Raw genomic sequence first — 24,335 nt, forward strand, 5'->3', positions numbered from 1 at the left:
AATTTTTCGCTGATCAGAGGTGGTGCACATTTTCGTGCACCAGCCGGATCCCCAGCTTCTTAGGGTCAAAAGAGAAGCTCCATCAGGCAAAACAAACTTTCTGAAATCAAAGCCCAAGCAGGCAGGCACGAAATTTTGTACGTATAAGATGTGTGTAATATCCTGCTTTTTCATGTCTTGTCAAGTGGTGACACAGCACCAGCTCATCAATGTAGCGTGGTGGGCGACGTCACCTCTGCGAGCAGGCATCTTCAAACGATCGTTTTCAGGGATACGTGTGCGATTTCGCATTTTGGCATCAGATGTGTCACAGGCCTTCTGTTGTGCCGTGCAAAGTGAGTTTGGCCCAGTAACGCATAAATGGGCTGGCTACAGCGAGTGCACATTGGCCTCTCCGGGCGCTGCTGTTCTGGGAGCATTTTTGTGTTTGTCCCGCGGCCAGCTGTCCCGGCGTTCGATTTTACAAACTTCAGGCAGCTTCGGGTTGTCTTGGGATCCCAGCTCACTTGACTTCCTAGCAGGACCAGAACCAGCGGGCTGCCTGAACTCCGAAAATCGAAGAGGCCCTCTCCCGTCAGAGTCGTGTGGCTCATGATTTGCGCATTTAATTTTCTCTGACATACATACAATGTAGTGCCGCTGGACCGTCTTGCTGGTGCTTTATTTCGGTATTCATTGAACTCGCGTGGTACTACGGAGTTTGCTGAAGGAGGGTGTCACATTGTAGGATTAAAGGTAAACTTTTTCGATGTTTATGGGTGATAGCGGGGCTTTGCAAAAGAGCGGCTGCGATCAGGATCGAACTTGGTGCATAGCTAAGAATAGCATTAGTGAATGTGGTACACGGCATGAGCCTCCACTTCGATGGGTGCCGCCATGTTTGTTGGTGCACTACTTTTACGTCGAGTTTGTGTCGCTGCAAAATTTTAGGATATAGTGTTTTCAATGCAAAGGCAAAACTATATTTGTGTCTCGTGCATGCGTAGTGGTGCTGACGTGTTTTTTTTTTTTTTTTCCCCAGCCCCTATTAGAAATTTCCGTAATGTACATGGCATGACATAAGTATATTGCATGATGTCATGTTCAATGCAGGCACGCGTAATCGATCGGTTTTGCGGTGAGCCTTTGCCCAAAATTTGTGGCTGTTGCACTGTGTTGCACCCTGGTTTAATAAACACACGTTTGTTGATCTGTTTACGGTGCCTTCTCTGCACTGTATCAACGAACCAGGCCTTAGCGCCCTTTGTGCATTGCGGTGTGGAGGAATCTTGCGTCCTTTCATGACCGCACTTGCAGGGTAACCCTCGCGCAAACCTGTCGCCATAGCATGTCGCCATATCAGTTAATATTTGCATCGTATATGGTAAGCACACCCACGTTGGACCCTGTGCCAAAAGTGCTTGCTGCTGCCCCTAACCTGCGTTTCTACCTGCGCCAGGACCTGCCCCGAAAGGTCAAATGGCTGTGCCACCACTGGGTGTTTAAATTTCTTGGCTAATTCGATCCTGACTAAAGGTCCCAGTCAGTGTCCATACATTTCTTTAGGCCTAAACTTTTGGTACTTCGATCTCGGGGTGTCTATCAATCTTAAAAACCGGGAATTGTCAGGGATGTTGAGTAGTCTGGAAGAACTCAGGGAATTTGTGCCTCCATCAGGGAAAACTAGCTGTAATTTAATTGAAAGGGTCGAAAGTTGCGGTAATGCTGGCTCAAGTAACAGGCAGGAATCGTAATGAATCGTCTTTGACGTCCTGTTGTCGGCTGGAGGAGTTTCCAGTGTACAGTCAATGACTGACTTTCTGGATTGCCGATAATTTGGACGGCTTCGCGGCACTACCACGTACCCCATAGAGTCAATGTATCAGAATGTCAGAAATTTCGGACGCAAGAACTCTTTGTCGTCTGATTTTCCGGAGGTTCTGCCATGACTGCAGTTCCGAAACGGCACTAATCAAAGCCACTACCGCTGTCATTTTGATTACCTCGCTGCCTTGAACTGGCACTCTTGCACGCAAATCCGCTGACAGCTGTAGCCACCACTGCGGCAATGCTAGGCCTAGCTGCTTCGACATTCGCTATGAAGCTTCTTGCCGTTGGGTGCCGTGTTTTTTATTGAGAGAATTCGCTGCTGTCAGCAATGGCGCGGACTCCGCCTTTGTGCTACTCGCGATTGGCTTAGGAGCTTGGAAAGCTTGATGCATTGTATAGTGCCGGTTCTTGAAAGTCAGCTTTGCCTCCGTACAGAAATGTTAAGCCCAGGATACATGGAGCGTTCGTTCACGGCGAACATTGTGCGGCAGAAATAGACGCGGCGGGACGGCGCCGGTTGTTCGCTGGCTTCGCTTATATGCAGCAACAAACGGGCGGACGCCGCCGCGTGCCCGCCGCATTGTTGCGAGTAATTGACCATACACGCACTGTGACCATACACCATACACGTACTAATCAAAGCCACCACCGCCGCCATTTTGATTATCTCGCCGCCTCGAATCGGCACTCTCGCACGCAGATCCGCTGGCAGCCATAGCCACCACCGTGGCAACGTTAGGCCTGGCTGCTTCTAAGTTAGCTATTAAGCTTCTTGCCGTGCGATGCCATATCTTTCATCGAAAGAACGCGGTCAGCAATGGCACTGACTCTGCCTTTGTAATCCTCGTGATTGGCTTTGAAGCTCGCAAAGCACAGCGCGTTGCGTAATGCCATTTTCTAGAAGTTAGCTTCGCCTCTGTACAGCAGTGTTACGCGGTGAAACACAAGCGTGGGAAGGGGCAATTGTCACGTGACAGTGTCTATTCCTTAATTATACACGCGTGCACCCCCGTCTCCTGTCACAGTACAAGCACCGATATGCCTAATCAATGTACTGACAGGCCTTAAAGAGTTTTTTCGGACTTGCCTGTGGTAATATAAGCCCTTAAAGGCAGTTAAAGACATGCATTCAATTTTTTTTTTTTTTCCGGACTGGCCGATTTTTTGGATGTTCTTGCAACCCCTAGGGAGTCCGAAAAATTGGATGTTGGCAGTACAACTGACCAAATGTTGCTTCAAATGGTCCATGGGGTGAACGCGTGGCGGAAGTAGGATGGGAATAGAAAGGGCCGATGCACTGACACGGCACGCTTCCTTTTGCCGCCACCTCTTTGAAGAAGTTGGAGCTCAAAAAACAAAGTGTTGGCTGTCGCCGAGATGCAGGTGTCTCTCATCCAAACCAAAATAAACTCTTTAAAGCAGTGAAAGCTAGCACTGAGATGTTGTGTACGGGCTGAGAGTATGTCAGGACAGTTGAGGTTGACTTTTCAGCTGCTGAGAGAGAATCTTAGTTGTGACAAAGTTCAGGCCTCATACCGATGAACTTGCTACGTTTTGATAGAAATAGCTCATATTCGATAATATTTACTTCTGTTTGCATCTCCTTTTTATTCTTATTTGAAAATGTTTGACTCAATTTGGAGTGGGTTTTACCATTTTTTCGCTGTGCATTTTACTAACGTGTTCCTTCGGCATTATTTTTAAATAAAATAATAAATAATAATTTAATAAATTTAGGCTACCACCTGAAGATTAACGCAGCTGTGCCACTCTCCTGCGCAGATTTAGACTGATTTAGACAGATTTAGACAGATTTACGCCCGGGTACGTGCAGCGTGAATGAAAACATAGTTTGTGTGCTCTGTGACTGCACTCAGTACATGGAAGAGCGTCGAAACTCCAACAATGACTTTATGGCCTCGGCAGCCCGCCGCTGTCGCACTTTAATTTAGGCCCTTGGTTAGACATTAAATAGAGTCTTAAGACCATTCAAGCCTTACTTGATCTTTTTAAAAGTACGAGCCTGGACTGTAGACATTGAGTAGTCCAAATTGCTTACTATATGTTTTATATCTTCCTCTTCTCATCATCGTCGCCCATCATGCACCTTTTTCTTCCCTCTTCCTTTCGCTTTTCCCCTTCCCCCAACTCGGAGTAGCTGGCTAGAGGAATTTACTGCAGGTCGACCTCTCTTCATTTTGTATCATTAAACATTTTTCTAATAACCTAAACAATCCCACATAGTCAAAATTAAACCGAAGTCCCCCACTACGATGTGCTTCCTAATCTTATTGTGGTTTTGGCACATAAACTCTGGAATTTCATTAATTTAAACATGTTTTTGGCATTCTAGAAGATAGCCTGCATCGCAGAGTGAACTCTGGTAATTCTAGGAATGGTCTGCCAGTCCATTTACATTGTTGTGGAGTTGTTGACCTCTACTAATTTCATTTCTTGCAGAGTCTGAAGATGAGGACGAAGCAGATGAGAAGCCTACTGCTGATGGCAAGACGGAAGCACCCGCCAAGACTACCGACTGTGCAGAGCCCACGGTGAGGTCCATACTCTGAGCAAGAGAGATCAGTTGAAAGAGAGGCCTGTTGAGTGAAGCAGCTCAGATTTTGAAGGCAGGCTTGCCTGTAATATGGTTTAAGGAAGTGTTTGAACTGTAATGCACACTACATTACAGCTGGAGCGTCAAGAAGGTTGTACCAATATTCATTACTGCATCCATTCACTTTACCATCATTGCTCTTGAGAGCAAGAAATTAGTCATATTGCAGGCCAAGGTACAAGGTAATGGTGCTAATGGAGGAAAACTTAGCTGGTTTACAACTAGCCTCCTGAACTGATGGCTCTTCACAAGTCAGTATGAAAACCAAAGTAAGAAGCCTGTCCTTTACATTCTGAAATTGCCCAGTGATTCAAAATTCTTACCGTTCAGTTGTGCTTGATTCTTCTTTACACCAGTTGACTTATATGCAGGTTAACTAATTCACTAAGACATTCTCCCATAACCTGAGTAATTCCATCCACCACCTTGTGCAGTTTTATGCGTGTGATTGATGAGTTGTCAAGTAAAAAAAATTGGAATCTGATAGTTACGGCATCAAATTGAATGAGCTTTCTTCTCTCTCTAGTGATGTACTGTTCACTTAGTTGAAATCAGACTTGTGTGTAACGAATCGCACCTAAATAATTAGTTAACCTTAATAACGAAGTGCTTCAGACTTCCAAAATCCTTCATTATACAGGTCAGTTTTTTACTGCTCGCAATAGAACAGCCTAAACAAGTTAAAGGGACACTTAAGACAAATACTAAGTTGTCGTGGACAGTTAAAATACAGTTGCAGAGACCTCGCAGCTGCTGTTTCGTATTAAGAAAGGACTTGGCTTACAAGAACATTGTCTGAAGGGTCCACATACCTTTAGCACAATTCAAATCGCCTGCACTCAAGCGAGGAGTGGTGACATTGCATATGCCATCACTGCTCTTTACTGCCATCCGTAAGTAAACCAGCGCCTGAGAGACGGTATTACGGCTTTCTGTGCAAAACTCAAACATGTGGCCATGGAGAAACCGAGCCAGGGCAGACCATTGGCTTCACCACTGCATCGGTTTCTAGTCAAGTGCCATGGACATTTCGGGAATGTTGCTTTATCACATGGTCGTGGTATTCCTGGTACTTGCAGTTTCTGTGAGTTTCATGAGCCAGTAAAACCAGCGCAGCACTATGCGATAACAAAACTAATGACACGCGAAAGCACAAAACCTTTCAACCACTCAAATTGCTGTCAGGTGTATCATCAATGAGTTCTTTCTGAAAATCAAAAAGAACTGGACAAGTAACATTTTCTTTTGTCTTGTAATGGAATACAATAAACTTTTTATAACGAGTGGTTGAGCACTAGCGACGGAATGGTAATTAGGAGTGCATTCGTCATCGGGCTACAGTGAAACTGTGTTATCATGAACACCACATTAGCGAAATTTTCAAAAATCCCCTGCCGACTGCTTATAGCTTCAATGTAAAAATGTTTTAGTACTACAAACTTCAGAATGCCGAAGTCTTCAGAATAATGAGCATTATTCAGTTTACGTGTCATGTTAATGCCTCACTACTACAAACTGATACAGTCGAACCCGGCTATATCGAACTCGCAAAAAAAACGCCTATCAGCTCGATATAGAGCATAATTCGATATAAGCCTGCTGAATAATTGGATGTCATAAAAGCACATACCAAACCCGGCTATATCGAACTCGCAAAAAAACGCCTATCAGTCCGATATAGAGCATAATTCGATATAAGCCTGCTGAATAATTGGATGTCATAAAAGCACATAACATTTATAAAATCACTTTATTGATGAAACTAGCTTAGTTTCGCATGAAATAGTCCTGCATTTCTTTCTGCTTGGGCAATTTCGCTGCCTGCGACACACGCACTTCTCCACATTGTCTAAGGAGTTTGGAGCAGCTGAGGCCGCAACCTTCCGCATGTGCGCAGAAGCACCAGACTAGTGCAAGCGCACCAATCGCTTTGGAGGATGTGGGCAAAACCGTCGTCACTTTGCTCGTCGTGCCCATTTTCACTTGAGCCCAGTACGATGTCGGCATTGTGGTCTTCGTTTTCGGGCTCTCCTGTGGTTGCAACGCCATCATTTGCACTCACAAACTCACCCACTGTTGATTCGTCAACAGCTTCCGGAAATTCTGACAGCTCGCTCCAAGTTTCTGCAACACCGGCAACGGCTGCGTCGCATTCATCAGAATTTATACAGTTATCGCTTAACATGCGGAAGCCGGCACGGCTGAAGCAATTTTGGGTGAACCACTCGTACACGGCCATGCGTACGCTTCGGGCGCCACGGGCACTGGGGTGAGAGTTTGGCTGTTCTAGCCCTAATTTCCCCCTTGTTCTTCAAGATCGTCCTGAGAGTGTTCCTTGGAATCATTCACACTGCGGGGACACATCCGACTTCTCACCGCATTCGACCTGATTTATGATTTCAAGCTTCACGAGAAAACGCAAATTGTGCTGCTTCGTCACGGCAACACTGCGGGAGAAGGCCCACAAGGCACACACACAGTGGACCAGAAAAGGCACCGAGACAACTCGCACTTTCGCCATTTTGCATGGCGAGGGCACAAGAGCCTCCTCTGATTGGCTGTCTGAGCAAGTGCTGCGAGCAGGCCAGTATCATTTCTTGCAGGGGGGGTGTCGACGGCTCGTCCGAAGCAGCGCGGTCACTGTAGGGAGGGTGGTTGGATGGAGCCGCGCCGTCGATTTTCCCCGCAACCGCGGGGAAACCCGACGGCGCGGGGAAATTGTTCGATATATAAAATAATTCAATGTAAACGGGTTCGATATAGTCAAGTTTGACTTTATTCCGAATTTTAGGGATTCCTAATTTTCTGTGTATCCTTTGCAGCAGCCGGAACAGTAATCTAGCAAATGACAAGGTGCAGAAAGCGGCTGCCTCGGTGCATTGCTTGGAAAACAGACTCATCAGGCTTTGCAAGCGCATGCTCTGCCCAGACAAGTCTTGCCTAGCAAGGAAGACACATCTCTTCCTTCTGTCATTATCCTTTTTGTGCGCGCTAGCAGTCGTACCAGCTATGCGCACGGAGAGACGAAACTTCTATGCTCGCAGAGATGACACACGGTCACACTTTTCAGGCGGTGTCGTTTGCACATGCTTGCACTCAAAATAGTTAACGTGTCACCTCACACGAAACTGTTGTGTCCGTGGCAAAGCAATGTGAAAAACATACAAAAAAAAACCTGCTCGCTTTACAGGCGACTGGAACTTCTTTGTCGGTGCTTTTCTCAGCATCAGTGTCTCTTGTGCGTGCCACTCTATATACAGTGCTGCAGTTGCGTGTAGCAACAGAATCTATGGAAAACAGCAACTACACGGACCGAGAGAGCCAACAGCGACATTTTTGGGGTCGCTCATACGGTGACAACTGATGGGTTGATGGGCGAAATGGTGAATTTAGAGCTTTGCTTTGGAATATTTGGAATTTTGCTTGTGTATGCATCTCCTTTTTATTTGTACTGGAGAATGTCCAACTCAATTTGCAATTTTTTTCGAAGCATTTTATTGGCTGTGCATTTCAATAACCCCTCCCTTCTGTTCTTTTTTTTTTGAATAACATAAACACTACTCCTTATTATTCAAATTGGATTAAGGGGGGACACGGGTCTTAGAAAGCGAAAAATCGCGGAAAAATCGATTTTTCTTTTACCTTAAAATCGGATTCTGCAGTGACTGCTACATAATCTGGCAAATTTTTACGCTTCCCGGATTGATATTTTAGCCACAGTAGTGTTTCAGATGACGTGTGTGACCAGGATATTCGTCGACTGACGCGCAAAAATTGGCATATTTCAAGAACGCGCAGCTGCCGTTTTACGTTTCTGATCGCGGCCATCTTGGTCTCGTTTGAAAGAGCTGCGTTTCTTCTTTATATTTCGCACCACAGCTACTACATACGCCAAGCGGCCACTAAGAAAAAGCCCGCGAAAAGTCGGTCCTGATACGCGATCCTATTCGTCTACGAACGCACGTGACAGCGAGCGCGCCCGCCATTGGCTGATTCCCATTGTCGACTGTCGGCTGCTCGAGCGTGCGGATTGTTCGCAACACGGTAGAAACGCAACCATGCCGAACTCATCGCCAAAGTTTGCTACGAAGCACAAATTCGGTGGACCAAAGAAGAAACGAAAGTTGTTCAACTTTCAAAAGAAGCGCGGATCACCGTCGGAAGGCTTCGACGACAGTTTGCTTCCCGAGCCAAGCGCCACCGAAGCCGCCGCCGAGGACGACTGTGGAATAGGCCTAGCGGGTGGAAGCGGCTCCGTCAGCGGCAGTGTTCCACAGACGTTTCGGCACGACACCGTCATGTTGGAGCCCGCTGATTTGTCGAAGATTGAGAAGGATGCGGAGGAAAAACTCCGTAATCTTGCATCGACGCCAGCTACGAAGCGAAAATCAGAGCTTCTCGTTTGTGCGGCCGACGCTGCCACTGCCTCGGACGACACCGCGGAAGGCTCGGGTGTGATGGATACGCGCTTCGCTGTGGTGAGCCTCGACGCTATAAACACTCTGCTGTCGTTTTTCAAGTGCAAAAAATGTGGTGGCGATGCGTCGATGAGCAAAGATGAACGCGATTATGGCCTTGCGATAAAGATGGTTGCCTCGTGCGAGATCTGCGGCGATAGCGTGTCGGCGTGGAGCTCGCCGCGCGCGAACAGCGGAACGACGTGCAACCCATTCGTCGTGAACATTCTTGCCGCGCGCGCTATGAAAAGCACTGGAAATCAGCAAACGGCGCTGAATGACATATTCGCGATCATGAATGTATCTACCCGTGGCATGCATACCAAGACATGGCAGGCGCACCACAAGTCGAAGCTGACGCCCGCTACAACTGCAGCTGCCGATAAGTGCGTTTCCGCGAGCGCGCTCGCTGTGCGCAATCTGTACAGCGAACTGAAGCTTGGCGACCTAGGAAACATTGCCGTTTCCTATGATGGGTCCTGGATGACACGTGGCCATTCCTCTCATATCTGCGTCGGCGCCGTCATCGAGCTTTTTACAGGGTTAGTGCTTGACTACGTTGTTCTGAGCAATTTTTGTGCGGCGTGCGAACGGGGACCGAAAGAAGGAGACCCAACATACCAGTCGTGGATGGAGAGGCATGTATGCCAAAAAAACTCAAATAAAAAATCTGGAGAAATGGAAGTGGAAGCTGGTCTAATGCTCTTTCAAAGATCACTGAAAAAAAACAACCTCAGATATACCACAATACTCTCGGACGGCGACAGCCGCACCTTTCTCGCCCTACAGGAAGCCAAGGTGTATGGTTATATTCCCATCAGCAAGGAAGACTGTGTCAACCACGTAGAGAAAAGGATGGGAACTGCACTGCGTAACCTTATTTCCAAGCAAAAGGGGACTGGAACTGAAAGCCTTGGTGGCAGGGGAAAACTGACTGGTGACCTGGTTGCCAAGCTTACTTCATATTACGGCTGGGCTTTGAAGTCCAACAAAGGTGACATCAAGGCCATGCACAGAGCTGTCATGGCCACCTATCACCATGTCACCTCTAATGACCAAGTGTCAAATCATAGTTTGTGTCCAACAGGCCAAAACTCATGGTGTCGGCAAAATGCAGCCCAAGCAAAAGGCGAGCCAATCCCCAAGCATCGCTATAACTTGCCGCCACATGTCTGCAAGGCCCTTTCTCCCATCTACGAACGTTTGTCGGATGAGAAGCTTCTCAAGCGGTGCCAAAGGGGGAAAACACAGAATAGTAATGAGAGTTTCCACTCCGTTCTATGGGCACATTCACCAAAAGAGTGCCATGCATCATTGTTTTCTGTGCAAGGTGCTGTGGCTGAGGCTGTATTGAAATTCAATGCAGGAAATGAAGCAGCCTCATCAGCAATCCTGAAGGAACTGAATGTCAATGCTGGAGTCCTAGCCACTAAACGCATGGCAGAAAAGGACCGCCGCAGAGCAACAGCATCAGCTTGCAAGCGCGTCTCTGCAGAGAGCATGCAGCGGGCATTGAAAAAGCGGCATTTAGGCGATTCCAAACAGAAGGACTACATGCCTGGTGCCTACTGACAATATTAGAATTGTAAATAGTTGCAAATATTCTACAATTTTTGCTTCAGTTGGCTCAAATTGGACTTGTTTTGTTTTTCACTGATTTCTCTAAATAAAAAGTTTGCTGAAATTGTGAACTTGAAAAAACAATAACTCTGCGTTCAGAGCAGCTAGCACTGCTATTTTCGTTGTGACATGTAACTCAATCTGTAGAGCACACAATGGTAGGAGTGCATTTTCAAATAACATATCCAAAAATTTTTAATTTTCCACTAAACTGGAGCATAAAGTGGGTGTGTCTGCAACATTGAAACTCAAACTGCTACAGCTTGGCTAAAAATCATCATATCAAAAAAGTACTCCTACCATTGTGAAGCTTATGCTTTTTAGTATCTAGACATGTGCCAATAGTAGCTCTCCAATAAAAATTTCCTGTTGTTATTCCACCTTCAAACAATGGGTAATTAACTTTAATTATCTCCAATGCTAATTGACATGCAACAACAATAATCACATTTTTGAAATCAGCATAAAGAACTCAATCATAATGTCAAGTTTCTTTTTTAATAGATGAAAAAAATTAGACATTTCTCTCAAGTACAGTGTCCCCCCTTAAGTCGGTTTTCTTTAAAATATTTTTCATATGCTTACTAGAGAGTGACAGCATTGGGCGATATGGTTTCAGCTTGTCTTGACATAAAACATAGTTTTGCATCACTCAGGGAATTTTCTCAGGAAAAACCTGGAAAACTCTGGGAACTTGGAAATGTCAACTTGGTAGACACCCCCCCCTTTTTTTGTAGCCAATTACATGTAGCAAGTTACTTCATTGAAGAGTAAGCTGTAAAGGCAGTGCAGTTGTCATGCAACAGCCCTGCATTTGTGCAATGTTTGTTTTGTCATCCTAATGCTGCACCAGATGTTGGCTGGCGAATTAAACAAATTATTTAATCGAATGCTGTGGTTTTACGGGTTGAAATTACAATCTGATCATGAGGCATGGCATGCCATAGAAGGGGGACTGTAGAATAATTTTGGGCATCTGTTTATCATGCGCCTAAATCTAATTAACAAACATTTTTGCATTTTTCTCCCATTGAAGTGCAGCTGCTGCTACCAATATCAAACCTGCGATTTTGAGCTCTGCAGCTCAGCGCCATAGCCTCTAATGAGCTCTTTCGGCAGGCCCCCAGCAACACCGAAGTGCTACACTGCATCAAGTAACCACAATCCTCTGCAGTTTCCACACATTACAACGTTTTCCTTCACTCACCCCAACGTGCCCATCGAGCGAGTTTTCACTGTCACTGCTGATGTCTTCATAAAAAACTAGGGGAGAAGACCAAAGAAAGTTCACAAATTCAATTGTTAGAGTAGATAAACGAAGTATGAATTGCTGAAGAGGATGCACTTAAACCCCATGAATCAGTCACTGCTCTCCCACTTGTCCCTCTGCCAGATCTATTCTGTTGTCTACCCGTCGTGGTTGCTCAGTGGCTATGGTGTTGGGCTGCTGAGCACGAGGTCGCGGGATCGAATCCCGGCCACGGCGGCCGCATTTCGATGGGGGCGAAATGCGAAAACATCCGTGTGCTTAGATTTAGGTGCACGTTAAAGAACCCCAGGTGGTCAAAATTTCCGGAGTCCTCCACTACGGCGTGCCTCATTATCAGAAAGTGGTTTTGGCACATAAAACCCCAAATATTATTATTATTGTTATTCTGTTGTCTCAGTGCTTTACATTTCGGGATAAATCCCACTATTGGGGGCGAGGTCTTAAAGAAGTCGCCATCTGTTGGAAGCGCCCCCCTTGCATAGTATGAGGGATCACGTGGTGCGCTCCTCACAGGTTTCGCTTACTGCACTCAATAAAAACACCAGGCGGCAGCCCTGCGGGACATTTATGTAGGTAATCTCAAAATGAAGGAAGTTTTTTTTACTGTCGAAATAATAATCTTGGGTAAACTGAAAGCATAGAATTGTTTACAGGCGCTATCTCTACTGAATACGAACAGTAAACACCACTGCACACAGTCACCGCAATGGAATCTCCTGAACCGGCTTCTTAATAAAAGGTAGGCAGGTACTGAGAGCAAGCTTTGTGAAATATGTGCTTATAGTGGGCTGTCTTTATAACCAACTAGAGCATAACAGAATGAAACCTCAATCCTGCGATCACACAGGTTCTCAGTGACCCACTGTACACCTGCATGCATATTCGCGCACAATTTCGCTTTCGTTGCATGCACGTTTTCACACTGTGCCTTGAGCTTTAGGCCACAGGATATGAGCATTTGTCAATACACACGCAACCATTGTTGCATGGACACTACCAGAACTGTTCAAAAATAAATGCTTCACACAGCTTCTTGTCCTGTGGTTTTGTGTGAATAAGGCTGACACCGAGCAGTAGCCTACCATGCTGCACGCCTCCAAAGGCACACACCCAAGGCGGGAAAGCCTCACCACTTAATCAGAACTGCAGGGCAGGTGAGACTTTCGTTTTCAGCTCGCTTCGGCGCTTCCGAAGCAGGCGACCACTGTGTGCACGTGATCCCTCATGCCACGTCACACCGACGATGGCGCCAGCTTTTCCAGTGGTGGAGCTCACCCCCAATTTGTTTTTCCACATTAGTGTCACTGGGTGTCACCACGTGATGGTGTGGAAATATATACGGAAGCAGTACAGTCTCTGGACGTATGTTGCACACCCAGGAAGAAGACATCAAGGAGCTGATCAGGAAGATCCTGGATGGGGCAGACCTGGAGGAGATCACCATGAAGAAAGTCATCCATGCAGTCAGTACTTTCAATCTCTTGCGCTATATTGTAGTGGCACTGACAAGTGATTATGTGACATGATTTTATGGCCTAAATTTAGGTGGAATAGGGTGAGATACAGAGGACAAATTCCAGTGTTTGGCATTTGTTCTGTGGATTTTGCTCCGTCCTGTCTAATTTGCACGGTAAAATCATGTTGCATAATACTTATAACCATCTAGCCCATCTTGCTTGTTCGACTGACACGTCACTAGTATTGAAAGGGGGGGGGGGGGTCAGCACTGCTGTCTGGCTATTGTTCGCTTCTCTCAAAAAAGATCTGAACTACAGAGAATTGGACCTGAGGTCCAATTCTTAACTTAACCAGGAAGGTCATTCCAATGTACAACAAAATAAAGTTACAGTAGCTTAAGTAGAGTATTCCAGTTATGAACAAGCTTGCCCGGGATACATTGGTAAAGATGGTGCCATTTTTGCAGGATAGTTCTCTAGTTATCTATCGCTATACAGTTGAACCCATGTATATTGAATCTGAAGGGGATAGCAAAAAAAGTTCGATGTATAGATAATTTAATATATAAAATAAAAATATTAGTCAAACCTAGATATATTGAACATGGATATATCAAATTAGTGCGTATATCAAGCACTTCCTATAATACCTTGAAACTGCATGGATTTTTAATTCTTTCATTTCGAATGGGGTCCGACGTAAAATGCATATGTCAAACTCCGCCACCCCAGACCACGTGCGCTCTGTTGACAGGCGGCAAACTTTCCCGCAACACACTCGAAGATAGCAGTGGTGCAATGGGCATTCCTGACTGCTGCGCACTACAGGTGCACACATCGATTGCACCATTTGGATGTAGTGGTGTGCGCACGTGGCGACATGGCTAGTTCAACGACGCTTTGCATTTGCCGCACTGACTCCTCCTCAAATCCGTGCTCTGTGCCTGCAGTGCCTCGCGAGAAATGGCTGTTCGCTACCACAAATATGCGACAGCGCACATTCACTGGGCTCACTCATAGATGCCATGGCAGGCACCACTTAATACTGTGTTACTGACAGTGTGTCAATATTTTGATCGACGGACATGGCAATTGCAGCAGAAATAGTGGCCAAACGAAGACTCTGCTGAGGTTTTGATGTTGCCCCGCGTAGAAGGGCTGCTTCGGCCCTTCTATGCCGCTATTGCTGTACAATACAGGGTGCCGGCCCATCGCTTGTGGATCGTTTAGACATGTTTTACTTGATATTATATATCGAATTCTGGCTGTATTGAACCATTTCACGATCACACTGTTTTATATATCAAGGTTTGACTGTATATACAAAAATTTTCAAGGCGGTATTACAGCTGTTCGTTCTATACAATAAGTATATCTGGGTTCGACTGTATCTGACTATATTGCTTGTAGTATCTATCTTATAACCAGTACCATATTTACTCGCATAATCATCACACTTTTAAAAACACCAATTGATGCCAATTTAGGGTGCAATCATTATGCACGGTAAATTTTCTGTGAAAAATATTATGTGGTGTCCATGGGAACACGTTGGAATGTGTTTGCTGTGGGATGAGAACAGGTCAACCAACAGGTGGCGGCGGCTGACAAAACAAGCCGAACGATTTTTTTTTTTCGTGAATTTGTTACGTGTATTGAGGAGTTTCTTCCTTATCAGTAATCAATGATACTGGCATACCAGCGGCAATAATGTAGCCATGTCTATTTTGAGGGTACACAAACAGATGGGTGGGCTCAGCTGCCAATGACATAGAAACACATGGCGGGCACACTGTGAAAATTGCATTTTTCTTCAGTACAGTCCTAATACGGCATGCTTCCACTAAGGATGGGCGGTTATCTTATCTAAGATTATCTTAGCTGGTTATATGCACTGGCATATGTACAGAGTACACTTTTATCGATCAATGTGAACGCAGCTACTGTCATTGCCGCTGCGATTCGTTGTGTGCCCTCGAGTGCAGGCGGGAGGAATTGAATGGCACCTGTTCTATTTTGTTGCTGTTGACCTAAACCATTATAAAGCCAACGAATAATGAAGCCAAGTTGCGTTGTAGATTTTTTTTTTTTCTAAAGGAACTACTGCACTTGATATTTTCTGTAATACACAAGGAAAAAGCCGAATTTATGTTTTCACGTATAAAAATTTTATTAACGAGATGTATGTCATATAAAGATCTAAATTACCAAAATCAAGATTGGGATAAAATTGAACAAAATTTGTAAAGACACGCATGTATCTACTAAGAAAAATAACAAAAATTATAATATATACAAAATGTATTACCGTCTAATAGGCACCATCTCCAAAAAAATCTATATTTTTGATTGAACAGGTATTCCAATGCAAAACTTGAAAGCAAGCTCTGCAGTTGGGTGTGCCGGGTTGCGGCCGCCGATCTTCTCGGGCATGCTTGCGTCGTCCTCACAATACTTGAATGCAAGCTCTACAGTTGGGCGCGCCAGGCTTCGGCCGCCGATGTTCCCGGGTGTGCTTGCGTCGTCCTCGCACTCAGTCAAAGTCTGACGAATTGCAGCATCCTGAGACTCGCTGCTGCTCGCTCCATCGATAAAATCGCCTGCAGATGCACCGGAATCACAGCACCTGCGATTTTTTGAAGCATGCACTCCGCTGCCGGAGGCGACCATTTTTTGCTTTCTGCTAATCGCTAAACCTTGGAGCACATTGAAAAATTTCTGCCTTGCGAAAAAAAAATCTAACTGCTTAGAAGATAAAAATATAGTTGTTCTCCTTCACGTACAAAGGCACATTGTGTCCATGAGTGGCGCGTAAGGTTTCTAAAGCGGTGTATCAAACAATCGATGCTTCCCACGCCCTCTTTATTCTCGGCGCAAGCGAGCAGTGGCACGCGCCGATGATCGCAGTGCCTCCATAGCGCACCACAGACACTCCCCAGCCGTTCATAGCAGCTTCAAGACTTTTCACCAAGACTGTACATAGAGTAGTATGCATATTTGTAATTTCCCGTACATACTTTTCTTTGTCTAATAAAAAATAATGGCAATGACTTTCTGAACAACCTATGTAGTATTCCAGCATTCATTACAGCTGAATTTATTTATTATTTATTTAAAAAATATTGCAGGGCTTGTAGTGGCCCTTGCAGGAGGCGCAGAAGCACAGAAAAAATCAAGGAAATGCAAGAATACATGAGTAGCAAAACAGAAATAACAACAATTAATTACATTGGAATAATTGCAGGAAAATAAAAAATAAACAATTTCAGAAACACTGAACAAAACAAGATAAAAAGAAGCAACCAAGACTTTTCAACTGTCGCATGTTCAGCTGTCAACGCATTCAATGCTGTCAATGTTAATAAGAAGCGATATGGGCAAGTTGTTCCATTTGGTTATTGTGCGAGGAAAGAAGGAATATTTAAAGGTGTTGGTTCTGGCAAAATACGCAGTTAATGACTTGGCGTGCCGGTGCTTTCTTAATCGCCCTGTTAGTGGTTGTATGTATTGCTTGTATTGTATGTATTCTTACATGAAGGCTCAAAATATAATTTTTTTTCAATATGATCCCTATACATAACACAGTATAACCTCAATTATACGATCCTGTTATATGCTTCTTTGTGGCGCGAACATTCACGATTGAGAATGCGTTCCTGAAAAAAAAAAAAATCTTTCGGCACCAATGTTCAGTCTATAGCGAAACTGCAATTGTATGATACGTTTTTTGACTGCTAGAAACACGAATAGGAATGAGGCGCACGTGATCGAGAACAGTAGCCCCTCGTAGTAGCAGTTTTCGCACAATACTCACCCGCTTGTTTTGTGTGAAAACGCTGGTGTGCACTAAGTTACTTTTTCCGGCATGAGCATATCTCCTGTCAGGTCATTGCACACCTTATTCACAGCTATTACCACCAACCCTATTGCGATAAGCATCTACAGTTATTTGCCTAACCCTGCAGGGGGGGCGTCTGCATAAGCATACGTTTGGTGTGTTGCGATCCAAGCACATGAGTGCTGGAACTTCCCGCGCCTAACCACGCGCTGCTTTGTCGTGTCCAGGGAAAAGAGAATCCTGGGGATTGAGCCACTGCCAGGTGTTTGTACCTTTATCCCTTGGCGGAGGCAACACACCTCGTTGGCCTCCACTTGACATAGTCGGCACTCCTGGACCCACCCGGGGCTATCGGGCACTTGCCTTTTCCTGTCGCCCTCTCCAACCTTTTTCTTTCTTACTTTTACGCCAGCAGTGGCCCCATGACAGTGCCTCTTTTTTACTTTTGATATGCGTCACTGCATGACAAATATACTTTACTGCAATCCATTCTATATGCTACATCACACAACACAGCTGTACTGCAGTGAAGTTGATTTCAAGAAGGGACAACAGCAATTTTCAAGGGTTCGAGTATTTTGTATGGTAAAAATGTCTTTCGAAACAACTTGAATACCAACTCATTCGAATGGAATATTCGCACACTGCTTTTATTGCAGCACATATTTCAATTTACCAATTTTAGCTGATGAGTTAGTTGGCATGCGATAGGTATCCATTTGGAACAAATTTTCAGGATGAAACTAGTTTCAAGAGATTCATTTGCAGTGTCTGCAATGAAATGCCTGGGCTTCTAGTTAGTTTTGTGCTTCATTGCGTAAAATGATGGTGTCTTAAAAAAAGTAAGTGATACAATGGTGCATTTTTACCACAGGTTTCACTGTGCATATTTCAAAACCTGTGCTATCCTTAGAAGTCACTCATTGTGGATATGTGTTGCAAACTTACCAGCTACAATTAGTAAATCATAATATGAGCAACCCTGTAATTAATTTAAATATATATATATATATATATATATATATATATATATATATATATATATATTTTACTGTTCTGTATGGTCTGAGAAAAAACTGTATATGCCTGTACTGATTTGTTAGGAGCCTGAAAAACTAGCCGAACCACTTAGGCAGCAGTCTTCTTGAGGGAAGGTTTGGGTACGGGCTAGTTGGTATTCCATGGTTGGTATTCCGAGCTTTTTCGAATCTTTAGGGAATGCGAGTCCACATACTAGTAAATTCATTTAGAACACAGCTAGGTTGCTTTGGTACAAAGCTGTGGCAGACGAGGCAAAAAATGAAGCTTCACTCCCGTCCTTGGAACATGAAAAGTCTGTTGGGTGGCTGGGCTAGCATACTGCACGAATACGCATGATTGACATGCTGTGGCCTTGCAACCTACCGGCATCTGTGCAAGCGGCTTCTGCTAATCGCCTGCCCTCACTCCTCTTCTCCTGATCTAGTTCACTCTTGTGCTGAGCACCGAACATGGGTGTTTCACTGAATGCACCTATTGTTACAGAAAGAAAATAGCAGAAATTTTATTTGTGAATTGAATTATTAAAAAATTCACTGTTTCGTTCTCATGTCCAGGTATCACACCAGGGTGTCTACTAACCGGAAAAACCGGGAATTCTCAGGGATTTTTAATAGTCTGGAAAAACTCAGGGAAAATTTAGGGAACTTGTGCTTCAATCAGCGAAAATTAGCAATCATTTTATTGAAAAAGAACGAAAGTCGCCCTACTGTGGCTCGAGTAAAAGAGAGAAATCGTAACAAATTGTTTTTGACGCCGTGTCGTTGGCTGGGGGAGTTGCCAGTGTTTGTGAGATGCTCGATAATGCTGTCCGATTTTCCGGACTTCTTGCCAACACCGCCGTTTCGATCATTATGCTGCTCCGAACCAGCGCTCTCGCACGCAGATCCGCTGGCAGCCATAGCGAGCACCGTGGGAACGCTAGGCTTAGCTGCTTCAACGTTCGCTATTAAGGTTGTTGCCATTTGGTGCCGTGTTTTTCATAGAAAGAATTCGCCGCTGTCAGTAATGGCACCAACCCCGCCTCTGTAATCCTCACGATTGCCTTCAAAGATGAGAAAGCATAATGCGTTCTTCGATGGCAGTTCCCGAAAGGCAGCTTCGCCTCAGCACAGCAATGTTACGCGGTGAAGCGTGCATGAAGTATTGCGGTGAAACTTTAACAAACGTGGCAAGGGGCAATTGTCGTGGGACACAGTAGGTATTGCATAATTGTACATGCATGCACACGCCATCTCTTGTCACAGTATGACCACCGATATGCCTAATAAGTGTACTGGCAGGCCTTCACAGCTTTTTCGAGTGGCCCTGTGAGGACTTGAGCCTTTAAGCATTAAGGGCTGTAAAAGACACGCATTCATTTTTTCGGGTGTTTTCAAGACCCCTGGGGAGTACAAAAAATCGGACGCTTACCGTACAATTGACCCGGGCGATGCTTGAAATGGTCCGTGGGGCAAACGCGCGGCAGAACAAGGACAAGAACAGAAATAATCATCGCATTGAGGAATAATCGAGAAAGGAACTGTTTCGCCTCTTTGAAAGAGCTTGATCTCGTAAAGCAAAGTGTTCGCTAACGCAAAGATTCAGGTGACTTTCACCCAAACCAAAATAAACTCTTGAAAGCAGTGAAACACAAAACAGAGGCATTGTGCGTGGGCTAAGCGTATGTGAGGACAGTTGAGGTTGACTTTCCAGCTGCTGAGAAAATCTCACTTGCAACAAAGTTCGGGCCTAATACCAATGATCTTGCTATCACTTGATAGAAATCGCTCATTTTCGAAAATGTTTGCTTCTGTGTGCATCTACTTTTATTCATACTTGAATATGTTCAACTTGATTTGCAATGGTCTTTACCATTTTAACGCGACAGCGTTAAGGAGCTCGTGTCGCAGAAAAGCCGGCGTCGTCGGCGTTGGCCGTGGGCGATAAATCTCAGCAGGCACTTCATTAATAAAAAACAACTTGCAAGATGGGCTGGGTGGGAATCGAACCAGGGTCTCCGGAGTGTGAGACGGAGGCGCTACCACTCAGCCACGAGTTCGATGCTTCAAAGCGCTACAAAAGCGTCTCTAGTGAATGCGGTGTTGCCTTAGAAACGAGCTGTTTCTAAGGCTCAGGCGTGCGTCGCTTGCTCAGGCGCACATTTCGTTGCCGGGCCGAACGCGGCACTGCTCGGCGCCCACCGCGTCCGATGCGGGGCGCGTAGTCGCTGCGCCGTAGCCCACTGTCTTACACCCCTTGGCGGGTTGACGGGAACGCTGTCGCGTTCCACTCTTGAAGGCGAAGCTTAAGCGTCCTCCAATTTTTCTTTTTGAAGATGTTTGCTGTGCATTTTACTATCCTCTCCCTCCAGTTTTCTATATTGAATAAAATAAACAGTGCTCTTTAATATTCAAACTAGATTGTTTGTTTTATTATTATGTTCTTAAAATGCTTACTTGTGACTAACAGCATCGGGCGACATGGTGTCGGCCTATCTTGACATAATAAAGTTCTGCGTTGCTCAGAAAAACTTGGAAAACTCATGGAATTTGAAAGTCAACTTGGTAGATACCCTGCACACACCCTTATGAGAAGCTCAGTGAAGTTGGCCATTTTCAATTCCTTCTAAGTGGAGTGAATGTTCTTCTGCAGGTCTTTGACAAGTATCCCAACCATGACCTTTCTGGCAAGAAAGAGTACATCAAGTCAACAGTACGATCGGTAAAGTATTTTTGACTGACTTTTAGCGAAAGGTAGCTTTGAGATTTTTGTTTAGTTTAGTGAAATATCAACTATTGTTCTTGATTTAAATTAATCCTGACTTTTCGTTTGCAAGTGCTCCACACACTTATCATGTGTCTCAAGTTTTATGATATACAGTCAAAACTAACGATAATGAAATCCTGGGACAATGAAATATTTTTGTGTCCCCAGCGTGCGCCCACTGGATTCAATGCATTTCGCATAACTCGACAAAGAAATGTCAGTGAACTGCGATCCCACATCATTGAAATGTGCCAGAATGTTGCCCTGCATATTGCATACCGTATAAACCCGCGTTTAGTACGAACCTGTATATAGTAAGAGGTGAAATTTTTGGGACACGAAATGGGGCGAAAAAAAAAGTTCTATCTGCATATAATAGGAGTTAGAAAAACTCGAGGAAAACATTTATTTAAATTTCACTTCCTACTTCATTCACTGTCTTCCTCAGCTGCGCTCTCTTCGGATAGTTCTTTGTCAGACATATCTTCCCAGAGGTACTCATCCTGTATGCATCAAGCGCATTTGTGATGCCGCACTTCTTGAATAAGCGACGCAGAAAGTCCTCTGGTATGCTGCTCCATGTGTCCAAAATCCACTTGCATAGCACTGCTGGCAAAGCCCACTTCAGCCACCCGGTCGGCGTCGCTACAGGCTCACCTGAGCGCATCCAATCTGCATAACACTGCTTGACCGCGTCCTTGAACGGCTTGTTCACGCCAACATCTAAAGGCTGCAGCTGAGATGTCATCCCACCCGAAATAACTACGAGTTCAGTGCTGGATTCACGCAACAACCTCTTCACTGAACCTGCCAAATAGCAACAAAATGCGTCCAGTACGAGGATGGACGGCAACGACAACAGTGCGCCTGGCCACCTACACCAAACAGACTTTATCCAGTCAAGCACAAGCTTCTCGTTCATCCAGCCTTTCTCATGGCATCTCACGACTACATTTTTTGGAAGCTCTTCACCTTTAGGCACTGTCTTGCACTTGAACATGGCATAGGGCGAAAGGCATAGGGCGTCCGTCTGGTGTGCACTACAACATGACTGGACATAAACTTGTTTAGAGCCTTTTTCGTGCATGCTGAGGGGTGGTGGCATGTCGAGATAAACCGGTGTTTTGTCAGCATTGCCGATTTGCCTTAGCTGGAAGTTCTTGGGTTTGCGCAGCGAAATAATGCGGCGCTGGAAAGCCACAAGCAGCTCGTCAAACGATTCAGGCAGCTTTTGCGAAATCAAACTTCAGCCACGTAAGGAAAAACCAGCACGGCACTTCTAGCGATAAATTCAGTGCTTGCTCGCTTTGAAGGAGGAGCTCGGTCTCCCTTTTTCTCTTGCAAGCTCCTTAGCTTTTGCCTGCATTAGCTCCACGCCCACAGCTAGATGCACGGCTCGCTGTTGGCGTACGAACTCCGTGAGGGCGAGGTCGATATCTGGGAATGTCCCACTCTTCGGGCCGCGAAAACTTTTTCGCTTTCTTCTTCACGCGAAAAGGGCTTCCCTTGTACGCCAAACTGCCTCCCGGCTGTACTGTTGCCGATGTCCTGTACGGCTAAAATAACCTTTACCTTATAAGCAGCCGAATACTGTTTTCGTGGTCCGAACATCTTGGTCCTTCAATGCGGAATAAAAAAGATGCATTTCACAAAGCGTGGTTTGCACGTGTGCTGCCAAGGCGCGCACTCAACAATAAAGAAACGATGCTCTACTCACACAGCAATAACGAAACCAAGCCGCAGCCATGCAGCGATAAGGAAGCCGAGCTGTAGCCACGCAGCAATAACAAAGTCAAGCCATAACCATGGAGCATTAGCGAAACTGAAACTTCTAGCCGAAATTTCTGACTGAAATTTGCGTTCGGATCCGCATATAGTACGGCGCAAAAACTTGGGACGCTAATAATAGGGAAAAAATCTCGTATTATACACGGGTTTTTACGGTATTTGCGCAAGGCTAGCACACTGCAAAATGTGTTTAAATGCTTTTGCTTCGCACTTTTAATGTGTAAAATACCATCACATTACGCTTTCATGGGCACTGTAATTTTGTTTACAAAAACAGCCAAGTGCCGCATCTTCCATGGAGAGAATCAAGCCGCGGCAGTTGGGGTGGCAGGTGATCCTGCAGCAGCTTTCTTTTCAAAGATATCACATTCCATTACCCTTTGGCACTGACACCCAGCAGCCAGATTTCATCGTTATAACCGAGAATGCGGAATGGGGACATTGTAGTAAGCGGGTAGTTTCTCCATAGAAAACATACAAATGTTGACAGTGCAGCAGCTTTTCATTATACAACCAATATATTTTTAAAGCCAATATCATTATAAGTGCTTTTGACAGTACTACAAACTTCCTATTAAATATTTTTTTTTTCACCAACAAGAATGAAAAATTCAACCCAAGAACCAGTTGTTCTCATGTAAAGATGATTCAGTACTATGAATTTTCAGCACATTCAATATTTCATAATAAGTAGCGAAATTTTATGCTTCATTTGCGTTAGTAGTGCCTCAAAATAACCAATTTGTTACCTGAAATACTGCATACATTAGCAACTTCCAAAGCTGTAAAATATTAAGTTTCGCCATCAGGCGCAGACACTTCTGATTGGCTGTGATAAATCCACGCCAACCCTATCACCGTCATCTGCAGTAACGGCTGTTTACACGAGTAAAGACTATACAAATAATTTCGATGTTCTCTGTAAAAGTGATATCGTGATCACATCCCTTGCATTCTCGACAATCTTCAAGGATAGGGGAGAGAATTGGCTGGTGAAGTTTGCTGAAAAGGCCACCTGAACTCGAGATTGATCAGCAAGTCAATGAATGACACAAAGAAATAAAATTCTTAGGTGCTTCAGGGCTCAGGCCTCGTTTATCGACAATGCACAATGGCACACCATGTTCAGATGTCGGACATGCATACCATTCAAGTTCTTGCTGCGCGCTTTACTGGCAGCCACCAGTGCTATCAGTGAGCATAGGCACAGTGTGTGTAATAGCTCAAGGTATGTTACCTGTACACTTGTTCATGTGTGGCAGTAGGCGCACACTCAAGAATAATGTGCTCGGATGTGTGGTGTGTAATCTCGCTGTCGGTGACTGTCAGTATGTTGTGTGGACATACACGAGGTGTGCGCACGCCAGTCGGTGATGACTTCTTCACATAAATGCACATTCTTACTCCCGCATGTGGAATCATCATCAGCGTAAAAGGATTTGTGGATGTACTGCATGCAAGTGTATTAGATTACTCTTGTTGAATTTAGTTTCCAACGCTAATTTGGGTGTTCTTGATAGGACTTTTCCAAATAATGCACAGTTTTTGGTGTTCGTGATACCTGTTATATCAAGATTTCAATTTAAACTTAAACCTCGATATAGCGAAATATCTAAGATTTTGTAAATTCTTCTTATAGAAAACCCTGTATTTAAAACCTCAATACAATGAAATGTGTTTATACGTGATCACACTA

General features: G+C 44.8%; 1 protein-coding gene across 1 annotated transcript in view; it reads left to right on the forward strand.

Annotated features, from left to right (window-relative positions):
• LOC135901420 (protein DEK-like) overlaps positions 1–24,335 on the forward strand; it is a 133,206-nt gene that overhangs the window by 104,448 nt on the left and 4,423 nt on the right. The window contains exons 10-12 of the mRNA XM_070539836.1: positions 4,270–4,361; positions 13,150–13,233; positions 20,738–20,806. Of these exons, the coding sequence (XP_070395937.1) occupies positions 4,270–4,361; positions 13,150–13,233; positions 20,738–20,806 (245 nt within the window). The remainder of the gene's footprint in view (positions 1–4,269; positions 4,362–13,149; positions 13,234–20,737; positions 20,807–24,335) is intronic.

This window comes from Dermacentor albipictus, chromosome 6, assembly GCF_038994185.2.
Source record: "Dermacentor albipictus isolate Rhodes 1998 colony chromosome 6, USDA_Dalb.pri_finalv2, whole genome shotgun sequence".
NCBI lineage: Eukaryota > Metazoa > Arthropoda > Arachnida > Ixodida > Ixodidae > Dermacentor > Dermacentor albipictus.